Raw genomic sequence first — 15,042 nt, forward strand, 5'->3', positions numbered from 1 at the left:
GAACGTTAACAGCGTCGTCATGGTTGAGGTTTTGAAGCAGCTCAGCTGGAATGCCACCAATTCCGCTATCTGTTCTTAGCAAGGCTGGCTAAGGGCCCATTCAACTTCACTACATACATACATACATACATACATACATACATACATACATACATACATACATACATACATACATACATACATACATACATACATACATACATACATACATACATACATACATACATACATACATACATACATACATGCATACATACATACATACATACATACATACATACATACATACATACATACATACATACATACATACATACATACATACATACATACATACATACATACATACATACATACATACATACATACATACATACATACATACATACATACATACATACATACATACATACATACATACATACATACATACATACATACATACATACATACATACATACATACATACATACATACATACATACATACATACATACATACATTAGTTCAGTCGTGTCCGACTCTTCGTGACAACATGGACCATATCACGGCACGCTTTCCGGTCTCTCACTATCTCCCTAACATCAGATAACTTCATCAGCAGTAAATCGAGCATGCCATCTAACCATCGCGTTCGGTGCCTACCCCTTCACCGTTGACCCTCAACCTTTCCCAACATCAAATCTTTCTCCACCGACTCCTCTCTTCTCATCAGATGACCAAAGTAGCTGAGCTTTAACTTTAGAATTTGAGTCAGTGTTTATGGTCAACAATATCGACTGATTTGTTCTTCTGGCCGTCCAAGGAACTCTCAAGAGTGTCCGCCAGCACCCCAATTCAAACGCGTCAATTCTTCGGCGGTCAGCCTTCTTCACAGTTCAACTCTCGCATCCATACATCACAACTGGGAAGACCATAGCAGGAGTTATACGGATCTTCTGCTCTTTATTAGGCAGTCAAGACAAGCCATGGCTCTCTTTCCCAGAAGCAGGCGTCTCCTAATTTCAGGGCTGCAGTCTTCTTTCGGGTTAATCTTGGAGCCCAAGAAGAGAAAACCTGTCACAGCTTCCACTTCTTGTTCCTTGATGCTGCAGGACCTGATAGTGCAAGACGCCATAATTCTTTGTCTTTTTAGTGTTCAGTTTAGGCCCAAACTTCTCACTCTCTTCTTGTACGCACATCAGAAGTCTCTTGAGTTCCGCTTCACTCTCTGCCATTAAAGTGGTATCATCCGCATATCTAAGGTTGTTGATACGTTATCCAGCAATCGTCACTCCTGCTGAATACTCGTCCAGACCGGCCTTCCTCATAATGCACTCTGCATATAGGCTAAATAGGCAGTGCCACAGTATGCAGCCTTGTCTCACTCCTTTCTCAATAGGAAACCAATCATTAAGACCATCCCCAGTTCTGACTGTGGCCTTTTGCCCTTCATACAGGTTCCTGAGGAGAAAAATGAGGTGAATTGGAACTCCCAACACTTGGATATCTTGCCACAATCTGCTGTGATCTGCGCAGTCAAACGCTTTCGCATAATCAATAAAGCAGAAGTATATGGGTTTCTGGAACTTGCTTTTTCCATGATCCAGCGAAGGTTGGCAACCTGGACTCTAGATCCTCTGCCCTTGCGAAACCCAGCTTGCACGCCCGGAAGCTCCCGACCCACATACTGCTGCATCCTACCTTGGAGGATTTTCAACATCACCTTGCTAGCATGCGAAATAAGCGCAATCGTGCGGTAGTTGAAACAATCTTTGGCACTGCCTTTCTTTGGAATGGGGATGTAAACTGACCTCATCCAATCCTGGGGCCACTGCAAGGTTGTCCGAATTTTCTGACATAATGTATACTGAACGTTAACAGCGTCGTCATGGTTGAGGTTTTGAAGCAGCTCAGCTGGAATGCCACCAATTCCGCTATCTGTTCTTAGCAAGGCTGGCTAAGGGCCCATTCAACTTCACTACATACATACATACATACATACATACATACATACATACATACATACATACATACATACATACATACATACATACATACATACATACATACATACATACATACATACATACATACATACATACATACATACATACATACATACATACATACATACATACATACATACATACATACATACATACATACATACATACATACATACATACATACATACATACATACATACATACATACATACATACATACATACATACATACATACATACATACATACATACATACATACATACATACATACATACATACATACATACATACATACATACATACATACATACATACATACATACATACATACATACATACATACATACATACATACATACATACATACATACATACTGTAGTAAACGAAGAGCAGATTACCGAAGACGAGGATGAGGACGACGAAGTGCCACTGCGCTGCTCGAGCTCGCTGGTTTTGTGCCTTGACGGACTGTGTTCTTGTGCTGTTCGCCGTGCAGCTTACAGAGGACTATATGCCCTGTTGAACCCTCAGTAAGACCCCTTTCACTTGGTGGAGGTGAGGATATCCGTCCGCCCTAGAGCTTCGCAGCCGCACACTACCCTCTGCGTACTATTACTTGAAGGTTTCCTAAACCGCAGGGAAAAAAAGCTTCAGAGGCAAGAGATAGAAGCCCGGCGCCGTGTGACGACAAAAGATAACTTACAGGTAAACATACTCGTGAAATTATTGACAAGGCGAGTGAGAAATTTCATTTTCCTGAAAGCTAAAAAACAAAGCCTGACTGCTTCACATTGGTATTTAGAAAGGATTTCAGATGACCCAGCTTATATAAATGAACATGAGTACGTAGAAATAAAATTTTGCTTGGTAAAGCAAATAAAGTCTGTGAACTGAGGGCTCGCTGGGTATCGAAGGGGAAGATGTTGCTGAGGATGGTCGAGGTGTCAAAGGTGCTCCACAAAAATTGTGACTAATTCCTAGCTAAGGCTGACTGACTGGACATTTATCGTATTGGTTCTTTCACTTACAGCAGTGGTTCTCTCTATAAGTAAGGGGAATGACGAATTCAACTGGGAGCGATTATGTCCTGCTGGGAATTGTAATTTGGACAGCATACACAAAACCTGCAAGCTGCTTTCAGTATTTTTATGTCTACACTCATTTAATATCTCTATCACTACCCTCTCGAAATTATGGCTCCAGAAAGTAATGATGTTTCTATCCCAGGGATGTAACTTCGTTTCCAGCTCTATGAACGTCTTTTTAAGACGAGGAGGCGTAAAATTATAACTAAATCAGACATTGACTGTTCTATCAGTAGACTGTCGGTAATGAATAATCATGATTACTGAATATTCTTTAGGCTTATTCTTCGGCGCTTATCAGTTGAAGGGGACAGCTTCTCTAAATTGAATCTTATACATAGTTTTATAGCTTTCTTTCGAGCTGTTGCTAGGCAGTCGCCTCCAAACTCTGAAAACCGAGAACATTGCTTCGTACCCTTTTTTTTTAAAAGCCATCTTTAGAGGGTACAACAAATCCTTATTCTTTGTGAGCTGCTAAAAGAACCAGGGAATTGTCTCGCAGATGCCAGATAGAATATTCATTTGGCAAGTTCCGGTCCAGGTTTCTTTGTCTCGACACAACGCTGACTGCCTCAGTGATGCATCTGCTGTCTTCGGATTCAGATGTACATTGGGATAATCGCCTTATAATAGCTAACACTTCAAAAGGACGCAAATTTGGCCCAACAGCGAAGTTTGTTGTGAGGCGTAGGATCCACTGAACGCCCTCCGGGCTATCTATGGCATCCTGTTAATTGATAGAGTTGAGCCGAGGGTAGTCGGTGCAGACCCTTCATATTCGGTCTTCCTTTTTACCAATATCATGAGAGCCGCCCAAGGGTTGAAGGACTCCTGAATTATGCCCAATTTCAACATGTCTTCAACTTGTTCAGTGATGACCTTGAGCTCTGAAGGCGAAAACGGTACGGCATTCAGACGATCGATTGGGCATATCCCGCGTCAATCTTATGGCGTGCGCGAGACCGTGGAAAACGTTGTGAGCCGTCGGACAGCACGAAATAGAAGGCAGAGGCGCTGGGACAAGAGGTTCTTAGGATCCTGCGTTTTGGTGTGTTCAGTGATGCGCTGATCATCGAAAGTAGCTTCTGGTCGGCAGGCGAGTGAGTAGCGCCGTTGTAAGGGGAAGCTGCGCTACATGAAGCTAGTTTCGATCCCGCCGGAAAAACAACCAGTTCCCGTACGCAATTTATAGTCCACACTTCGGTACGGCCCTCTTTCATGTAAACTAAGCAATGCGGCAATAACACGTTTTTTTGACGCACTGTGAATGTAGATGCCCCGCATTAGCCTCAAAGTAGTCGTTAATGGGACGGGAGCAGGACGTGGAGGTTCGAGTCCCGATGGAGACATGGTTTATTCATTTATTTTTAACTCCCGCTCTCGAAAGCGTGACACCTCTGCTAACAATCTTCTGTCGACAACAATGAAGCATTAAAGGCTTTCGCCTTAATATTATTAAAGGGACAGAACACTGACCAAAATATATGATGAGATTATGGTGGAGATGAAACAATCTTGCCTCATATAGTACAGATCGAGCAATACAATATCAAAGACGAGAGGCATTAAAATTTTAATTTGCCATTGAAAATCGCATAAATACAACCGAGGCGCTATCTAGCGGAGAAACACTAGTACTTGCAGTGTAGCCCCCCACGTGACTACATGTCAGCAAAATATCGTTGATTTTTGTAACTGCACATTGTTCTTTTTTCTTCTAGGAGTGCTTGCCATAATTTATTATAATTTGCGCTCCTTCCCATTCGTCCTTAAAAAAAAAACCACCCCTGCCTTCGCACCGCGAGAGGTATGCTTTCAGGTTTTGCCACTAGATGGCGCCACAGTGTTTGAAATTTCGTGAATGAAGCAATGGCTGTGCCTTACAGTGCCCACTAAAACATTCGTCGACGAGGCGTGCATTATTGTGCCGTAACAGCATTGAGTGTGAAACTGAAAAGGACGTTACTCTACGCAAAAAAAAAATGTCTGATTACTGTCTGGCGAGTGAAAGTTATAGTCTTTTTTCGGTACGTCTTTTTTGTCGACCACCAGTCGTCATCGCGGTCGCTGCTCATGGTTTCCAGCATCAGACTACATAAAAATGCGCACGCGCATTCATCAAAACATTCCCGGTAAAATTTTCTACAGCGTTCCTAACAAAACCGTCATGGAATCGAACATTTTAGACATCAATCTTTACACTGCGGCGAAAAAATATCGAGACGTTAATTCCAGTGTTCTGTCCCTCTAAGGACTAGGAAGAGAGAGAGAGAGAGAGAAAACTTTTAATGAGCATATAATCAGTAAATATTCACAGGAGCTGGGTGGTCGGTGCCCCTAGTCCAGGGCTCCGCTGGCAGCAGCTGACTTGCGGACTAGCTGGATAATCCAGGCTTGCTGGTCCAGGTTGTCGCTGGTCAGGGCCGCCTCCCACTGCTCGTGTGTCGGGCATGGCACTATTAACGTTGGGTCAGGTTTGTCCTGGCATTCCCAAGAGATGTGAAAGAGTGTGGGGCTTGCACCGCACCAAGGACAGTAACTCGTGTATTTTGTTGGGCTTATCTTATTTAAAATTTGAAGATTAGGGAATGTGTTTGTATTTTTCTCCAGTCTATAGCGTCCGAGGAAGGAAGATGTTTGTGTGGTGGTGAGAAAATTCTTCTTTCTAACCGTAGGTGTTCCAGCCCGTCGCCGTAGGGTCCTAGGAGAGGGGTGAGGTAGGGATGGGGATCCGCCCGGTTTGTAAGAGCTCGGGCTAGATCATTCGCTACCTCATTTACTTCTAGGCCTTCGTGTCTAGGTGTCCATGTAATTGTGTGCGTCTGGGAGATGGAACGTAATATTGCACACGCTCTTTTGTGAGGTTTTCCGGCCAGGTAGTCCCTGCAGGCTGGTTGGGAGTCCGTCACTACGTGTGATGACTTATTTTGGTTGTCTTGTGTTTTTATGGTGATGGCTATTGCCAGTGATTCCGCTTCCGCAGGATCCTTGGCATAGATCGAAGCCTGAATAATTGGCCTCTTCTTGTGGTCAACTGCAGCTATTGTGAACTTGCCAGGTTCGCCGTAAGCCCCTATGTCCACGTAGACAACTTCCGCGTCTTTAGACAATTGTTTTTCCAATGATTTGACTCTGGCTTTCCTTCGACCCTTCTGTAACTCATGGTGCATGTGCCTGGGTATCGGGTTCACATAGATGTTGTTTCTTGTGGATGTCGGAATTTGTGATTTGATCTCAGAAGTTCTTAGTGCCTGCCAGACAGGATTTCCCTACCCGCCTGCGTTGTTGTTAGGCGTTGTTTCTGACTCTCTAGAACCGCCTCCTTGAGCTCCTCGAAGTTGTTGTGCACTCCGAGTGCCCAAAGACGTTCCGTTGATGTTGTTGACGGGAGGTTTAGGGCCGTTTTATAGGCTCCTCTTATGATAGTGTCAATGGCCCTTTTATCAGTGAATCTAATTTCGTGATATGGGAGCCCGTAGGTAATTCTGCCAACGACTAGGGCCTGTACAAGGCGTAGGGTGTCCTCCTCCCTCATCCCTTTCCGGTGGCAGGTCACCCTTCTAATCATTCTGGAATTTTGGTTGACTGGTTTTGAGTGTTTTGATTGTATAATCCACTCTCAAATTGCTTTGCAACCACAGCCCCAAAACTCTGATCTTGTCCTTCTCTTGAATTATCTGGTCTCCTAGAGAGAGCTGAATTTCTCCTGGGGACTTGTAATTTCTTCTGTGTAGCCTGATAAGTTCGGATTTTTCTGGGGAGCATTGAAGACCACTCTCCCCGGCAAATTCCTCGACTAGGTCTATAGCGGCTTGCAGAGCTTCTTCTTTTTGCGCCAAGGATCCCTGAGTAGCCCAGATGGTGATGTCGTCCGCGTATAAAGTGAAGCCAATATCAGTGCGGGTCAACAGTTTTTTTGCTAAATTTATCATTGCTATGTTAAATAGCATTGGAGAGATTATCGAACCCTGTGGTGTACCTTTGTTCGGCATGGGTACTTTTGGTGATCGGATCTCTCCAATTCCTATGGTGGCTGTGCGATCTGAGAGGAAAGCCTTCACGTATTTGAAAATTTTCTCTCCGCAGTTGATATTGTTTAATTCTTGCAATATGGTTTGGTGGCCAATGTTGTCGAATGCTCCTTTGAGATCTAGTGCCAGAATGAAATTTTCGCCTTTTCGGGGTATGATGTTGATTACCTCTTCCCTAATCCGAAGGAAAGCATCTTGCGTGCAGAGTCCCTTGCGGACGCCCAGCATGCAGGAAGGAAAGATGTTGTCTTCGTCGATGTAAGGACTAGGAAGAAGCAGGCAGTGGCGCGGAATGGAGCGCTCGCACCTCACAGTCATCCGACATCATCTCTCTTCTCTCTGTTCTCCTGTATTCATCGGCTTGCAACCCGTAACATTTGGTTGGAGGCTTTGGGTAGGTCAACATCACTCCTTATTCTGGCCGGAGCTTCGGCACCCTGTGTCTGCTTGCGCCGTCGGCAGCAGTTCCACGGAGCGCATCGCCTGGCTGTTCCCCAGCCTGCCGGAACAGCCAGACGATGCGCTCCATGGAACCCGCTGCCGACCTAACGCGATTTACCGTTCCTCAGCCCCATTCCCTCGCCCCGACCACAAGACGCGACGAAGGAGAGACTGACCCGAGACGGCACGACCACAAGACATAACGAGAGAGTTGATGACCAAGTGACCCCACTGATCCGATTTGCCGACCAAAAACCCCAATGACCCAAGACGCCGCCACATATGAAGACATGATCCCTGCTCATGCCATGCGGTGCGTTCCTGGGCATCAGCCATCGGATCTTGGCGACCAAGGGCCCGAAAGCGTGCTGGACCAGGCTTTGTACGGGAATCTTCTTCTTCATTCTTGGCGGCAAGACATTGTACTTTGCCTTCTTCCTCTTCTTCAGCCATCCACTCATGCCCATCGCCACGACATGGACTAATCAGCATCGACAAACTTCCTCGTCCACGATCGGAATGGACGCTCGGTGGCCGCAGGTAATGTAGCGAACGAGGAAGAAGAGGGCAGTGGCGCGGGATGGAGCACCATCCGCGAGCCAGACTCCTTTTTTGGAGCAGGATGGCCTCGGTTTCATACCCCGCAGGTAATTCTAGTGCAAAATATGTTACAACATTTGCACGCAGTTTTTTCTAACATCCTTCCAACAAAAGTAAGTGCATCGTCGGTTCAAATTGTCTATGATGACATTTTCCCAAATAATGCAAAACACTTATCACCTCCCATTTTAAATGGATTATTATAAGATCATTTACAAAGTCTTCCCGTTAGCATAACGATAGCAACGGATGCTTCTCAATTTAATGAAAAAGCCGGCGTTTGAATATACTGTCCGCTTTTAGACTGGGCTTTTTCAGTCCGTCTTCTGGATTTTACTCTAATTTTCCAGGCGGAGTTGCTGGCGGTGGTGCTTCCTCTGCGCAAACTAGACCCAACATACTCAACAGTGGCTGTAATTACACTCTTATTCATTGTGCTTGTCGCTTTCTTCGAATATGGATTCGCCAATTTTAAACACCTTTCTTTGATTGCTCCCCTCACATTTGAGCCTCATACATATAGTGTGGGTACTAGGACACAGCAATGTGACAGCCAATGAGGTTGTTGACAGACTAGCTAAAGATTCTCTGAATGGGCCTGTATTGCCCATCCTCCCGGCAACAGCGTACATAACAGCAGCACGATTTCGGCAGCGTGCCTTATTAAGCACGCAGTCTGGATCTATTTTATCATCGGATGAATACCTGCATCTCAAGTATTCTTAGAATAGGAAATCATGTCAATCAAGGCAGACTGAGGTCTTTCTAACCAGGCTACGCTGTCGTATTCCGCCCCTACATTTCTATATGCACAGGTCTGGTTTGGCGCTTTCTCCTGTCTGCGCATTCTGCGGGGAACCGCAAACAATGGATCATTTCTTGATATTTTGCCGCCGTTTTACCATGATGAGAAAACGGTATTAAGAGAAGCCGTTACAACAGCTGGGTCTTAATTTGAGCAGCCAAATTTTATTATCGTTCTGTGCCACCATGCTTGGGTACAGCCACAGGCATGTTTTTAACGCCATTCAAAACTTCTTAATAGTAACAAAACGTCTACCTTGCTAATATGCTTTGAAGTTTTAATCTGCACATATAAATCTTACTATTCTCCTACTGCGTCCGTTAGTATTCAGATATGTGGCGCAACAAACACAAACACAGGAGAAGATACACAACACACGCGCACAAAAAACATTTACCTGAGCGTAGTTAGGATGAGAACACATAAAAGGGCCCGCAGTACAAGAAAGGAATCTCAAAATAACGGATTGAGGGGCTAGTTGGTGCTGCATCGTATCCAGTATTTACTCTTATATATTTTGGTTTTTTATATTTACATTTCCTTTTCTATACCCTAGCATTTATTATTTTTTTTATTTTTGCGATGTAGTTATACATCTCAAAATCTAATATCGCTGCACCCCAATTCTTGGCCGATCCCCCTGTGTGGGTATGTGCCATCACATTAGAAGAGAACAACAAGGAGTACCATCGGACATCTCTCTTCTCTCTGCTCTCCTGTATTCATCGACTTGCCACCCCCTAACAATATTACACAGAATATATTCACATGTCCCATAAAATGTTGCCCTCGCTTTTAGTATACTTCTTTCGCGGCAGTGGAAATAAACACGAAGGGTATATGAAGGCATTTCGCACCAAGACACATAGCAGTGCTTATATTAGTTCTCATCTTAAGTGTTTTTTTTAATTACCTCTCAGGGCTTGGAGCATGCGTGGCTATTAATGAGGGGCTGGCATTTCATAAAAAAAATTTTTTTGGCTTCATAGTAAAGCTCTTGTAGGGTTCTTCCTTGTACATGCTTCTTTTGTTTGGCTGGAAGACCTTAAGCTGGCGCCTTTCACCGCGATGTCCCTCGTATCACTGAATCACCCAAATGGTAATAAGGACGCTTAGCCTTCTTCTAGGCTTCCACTCATAGTAATCTATATTATCCACACCCGGCTATTCGATCCGCCATGGCCGCTGAAGAACGTTGTGAATACGTTCGGGTTGTTGGCTCAGAGTCGTACGGAGCGCCAAACACCAAGTCTTCGCCACGATTTTGTGCATTTCTTCATTTAGACGGTCGCATCACAAAACTCCCGCTTTATGAGTTGCGCTTGGACAGACATGACAACCTGCGCATGTGATTCTTGAGATGAGATGCTAGTGCCTCACTAAGGACAAGCGCTTCACTCGTTCTTCTTTCTCTGCGAGCACTTACTTTTGTCGCTTGGCATGAAGTGCAGCTAGCAGCCGATCTACAACTTCCACCAAAGCATTCAGGCTGCTTACTTCCCGGTGGAAGAGGCGATCAGAAAGCGCTAGAGACGCATTCGGTTAGTTTTGCTTCTACGCACGGCGCAGCGCCAAGTAGAATTGCCAGGAGTGGAATGGAGTTCACTACGGGGGCGCTAAGTCAAAGCGCTTAATATCGATGAATACATCCTGTTCGCATAATTTGTATGAATTTTTTCGTGCTGGATGAGCGTCCTTTGCTTCCCTGCGTTCCCAATTCCGTCTTGTGGAGCGCTGAAGATACATCTTTCTCTTGAACGACGAATAGTTACAACTGTAACCAAGCAACAAGCACTTGTTCCCAGTGAGCGTGTAATTAGGCTTTTCTTGACATATCCAAACGCAAAAAATATTCAATACAGTACATTAATACCAATTATTCGTTGCTGTCTAAGGGAATTGCTCGAGTTGTTCCTGCACACACCACCGCATTTCTCGTAGTTAAAGTGCGGATCATGCACCTAGGGATTGCTGTTGGTGACATGAAGTTACTAAACGTCTCTTTATTTTGCCAAACGAGCAAACCTACCACTTACGTCGCCAACGCTGCTCGAACTGGCAACGCTAGTCTCTGCGTTCTGTATTTACGTGGCTTGTACAGTAAGCGCCACAAAATATCCTACATACCTTAGTTGTGCGTTTAAGTAACTACAATACCCATTATTTATAGTCGCAGATTTTTATGGCTGCAGGCAGGGTCTCTGTCACGAAAAAACAACAGCAGAATCAGCGGAAAGGGCAGTCCCCTTAATAGGTGCTATAGCACTAGCCGCGTACACTACACGCTGCAATGTCCACTAGCGTGAAAAAAAAAAAGAAAGGTGCCCCGTGCGAGCATGCGCGCGCACGACCTCGTGCACAATAGTCGGCATCTTTTTGAATATAGGTGGTTGTTGCCACTAACGCGCACACTAGTGGCTGCTATTACAGTTCCATGGCCTTTGGCTGCTACCACGTAGCGGCGCAGACGACCCACGGATCTGTAAAAAAAAAACAATTGTGTTATCCTGTTACTTAAACCGCTGTGGCTCTTCTACCCACTGAAAATAAACGATGCGGGGCAGGTACCTACTGGAGTTAGCGTACTTAGTTTAAAATGAAAATAGCTATTAGATCAACTATATATTGCGTTTAATTCGATCAGTTCGATGTCTCACAATGACAATGAGTTCAAAGGCAGCGATTGTGTGTGCACCATAATGTAGGCCTTTATTAGATGCGGACCGTCGATTCTGTCACCAGATGTAATTCCGTCGCATAGATCTCCAGTTATCACGGGCCATGACTGCTATCTTTGCCGCTGTAGTCGTTGGTTGAGGTGTGGTTGTGGCGTTGGGCCGTGCTGGAAGGTTTTCGATGATGACTCTGCCTTCTTCCGGAGTCTTGATCGGAGACATCTTCGTGAAGTACTGCGTGTACACGTCGAACGCGCTCACACCTAAAAAAGGGCAAAACAGACAGCACTATACTTTGGCCCGAAGACAGAGTGCGAATGCTCACTAGGATATGTTTAAAGACAAAGAATTCGAGGACAGTAAACATGATCATTTCATTCATGTAGTACATGTGCAAAGATCACTGTAGGAAATCATTATCAACGTCTGCCGCCGGCTCTTCTTGTTAAATGTTAAATTTTAAATGTTCTCCATGTAGAGCACCAAAACATGTACAGTACTTTTATAAATTAGTGTGACGTTGTGAACCAGGTAAAGCAGAGTAATATTAATCGGTTATTTATGTTGCGAATGAAGACCATAAAATTAGTTTTTTAGACCTGATTTCAAACTGGTTACATTGACACAAATTAGCTAGAATATTTGTTTCTATCACTAGTATAGTGTAATATCATCGGCGCATAAAGACATATTTAATAAAATAACCAGGCAAATCACAAATCTATCTTAACGGAACACTGGTCCTAAAATTAAATGCCGTGGCAAACCTTGGTTAATGGATACAAGAACAGACTTTCGAGTGGCTGTTAATCACCTAAAGAAAGTTTTGCCGGTATTCTATTTTGTAACTGTCAAGAACAGAAGGGCCCACCTGCTTTCCCCGCCCATTCTCATCCCTATAAAAAAATGTTACTCACGTCGACATGAATCAGTAAGAACGTGAGCAAGAAGAGACCCCCCCATCCGGGTGGCGCCGTGGTTAGGGCGCTCGACTACTGTGCCCAAGAACGCGGGATCGAATCCCGGCCTCGGCGGCCGCTTTTCGTTGCAAGCGAAAAGCTAGGCTCCCGTGTGCTGTGCGATGTCACTTGCACGTTAAAGAAGCCCAGGTGGTCGAAATCTCCGGAGTCCTCTACTACGGCGTCTCTCATAGCCTTAGTCGCGTTGGGACCTTAAACCCCGAACCTCACAAACCAAACCAAATCAAGAAGTGTCAGTGGGTCCCATGGTTCAAAATTATAAAAGAGGGTTCATTCCGGCTGGTTTATTCTTGCTAGAACAAAGAAAATCTAAAAACAGTGTGAAGAAGGTGCAAGGAGCAGGAGGAAATAGCGGTGACTAGGAAACAATTTATTTATTGGAACAGGCAACGTAGCAATCAGAGGGAAAAAGGGGGATTGTTTAAGCACCAAATATTTTTCTTCTTTCTTTTCCAAAAAGATTGCCAAAAGGCATAAATTGAGAGAGGGGAAATGGGATGCAGGAGATAGAAAGAGAAAAGAAGGAGTGAAGGACCGAAGTTCAACGTATGACGCAGAACACTTGATAGTGCCACGAACCATTTAAATCTTTATCTGATCGTTTCTCGGCCGTCGCTGCCATGTGGCCTTATCACTCTGATTATGGCGCACGGATCAATTCTGATTTTTTGTTTGCTCGTGCTCGCTGTCGAGTGACGCAGCTTTATCAATTTCTTTGTGGCGCAAGATGCACAGAGATGTGTCTCGGAGACTCCAACCACTCGCTTGTGTTTCTGCAATGTTCCAGGTTGTCCTAGTTGCCGTTTGCTGCTTTATCTAGATGTTTTTAGTCGCCTTGGAATTGAAGGTTGACGGGTAGGACGGGAATTCTTTGTTCTACGACCACCGAGCAAGATTATTGCTATCGTCGCCGCCAATTGCTTAGTTTATTTGCGCTCTGAGCCAGCCAATAAAGAGTTTGTTCAAGTGAAGTTCAAGCCTCTTCATTTGTTACCAATGGCATCGTCACCACTACATGACATCTGGTGTAGGTGCTGCCCTTTGCCTACCCTTTCAAGCGAAGACCTCAGCATCATTCCTGTCGCTCAAGGGGACCAGTCTAGAGGTTACCGAGCCAGCCGCCGACTACAAGGGCTCCAACCTAAACACAATGGGCTGCCGGACCCCGTTCGACCCTGGAACAAGGTCCCAACGTCGACAATGACCCAGTCTACAGTACCGGTTGTCTTCGTGCCGCCCCAGGAGCTCCCATCTACCAAAGATTGCCCACTGAAGATGCGGAAGACTGAATGGACCTTTTCGACCGTGTGGAAATATTTTGAGGCTAGAACGGTGCTGCGAAACTCATGTAAGTCTATTTTGCTTTTCAAAGACCTGCCTGGTTCGAAAATCAGTCTAGTGTCGCTTTCGTGTCGGGCCGGTTCGGGCTCGGGTCTAAAGTTTAAGTACAGGGCCGAACCAGGCTCAGAATTTCGGTCTGTGCACACCTCTAATCATCAGCTCTTGTCACATCATCTGCAGTGGTTCTTATCACTGAGTGGCCCGGTGAGCAGCTCGGAGCCGATGTCGAGGGAGCTCTGTGCGTGCACGTCTGCTGCCCATGAAGGCGAAGGAGCGACTGACTCTAGAGATGGGTCGCTCAGGAGCGAGCCCGATCTTTTAAGCCGCGCTCTTCAAGGAGAAAGAGAGCCGTGGCTTGGTAAAGGTTGAGCGGCGGTTCTTTAGAAGGCTCGGTTCTCTCGTTCAATAAGCCGTGCTGAACCATTCCGTCAGAGCAAGATCCTTATAAGGGCTTTAGGGGTTTTAGGGGCTTTATGGCGGGCAAACTTTGAGTGGCATATACCAGCAGTGAGAGAAAGCAACAGCATTCCCGCTCTTCCTGCCCTTCCTCGCAAGAGTCGCAACCTCCCGCGTGCTTTCGGGTGTCTCCGAGGGTGCCTCCTCCTTGGCACCCGGGTTTTTTTCCCCTGAACTTTCGCGGTTCCATTTTCTAGCCAATGAGTGGTAGCCGGCTTTTCTAAATACCCACTACTCGTACTCGTCCGCTTTGCATACGATGTTCGCCGTATGTAGACGCTTTATATCGTGACTTCCGATGCCACTGAAGGGCGAAGTAATGACGTCTTAATTAGCACATAATGGCGCCGTTCGTAATCTACTGCTGTGTCTCACAAAGCTCAACGGTCGTGCATTGTGCGCTTGTGCAACAAAACTCTTTGAAACTGTCTTCCGTGTCTCTAAACAAAATAGGTTACCACGCAGTGTACATCCAAGTTTGTATTTGTGCTCATTAGCGTAGTCGTGAAAATGCCGCTCGTGCATTTCCCGAGCGTGTATCATTAGCAAGTAAATAAAATGAGGTCAATCATGGATTGTGTTGTAATAACAACTCATTACTTTTGCTTTCAAGCACAATTGCATGCTCGCCACCATTA

General features: G+C 45.1%; 1 protein-coding gene across 1 annotated transcript in view; it reads right to left on the reverse strand.

Moving 5' to 3' along the window:
* Positions 1 to 11,619: 11,619 nt before the first annotated feature.
* Positions 11,620 to 15,042, reverse strand: part of LOC146188507 (protein 5NUC-like) — a 69,587-nt gene continuing 66,164 nt past the window's right edge. Inside the window, exon 9 of the mRNA XM_084603814.1 lies at positions 11,620 to 11,890. Within this exon, the coding sequence (XP_084459940.1) occupies positions 11,688 to 11,890 (203 nt within the window). The 3' untranslated portion in view covers positions 11,620 to 11,687. The remainder of the gene's footprint in view (positions 11,891 to 15,042) is intronic.

The sequence above is a fragment of the Amblyomma maculatum genome, chromosome 5 (assembly GCF_055883805.1).
Source record: "Amblyomma maculatum isolate TAMU_Amacu chromosome 5, ASM5588380v1, whole genome shotgun sequence".
Classification (NCBI taxonomy): Eukaryota; Metazoa; Arthropoda; class Arachnida; order Ixodida; family Ixodidae; genus Amblyomma; species Amblyomma maculatum.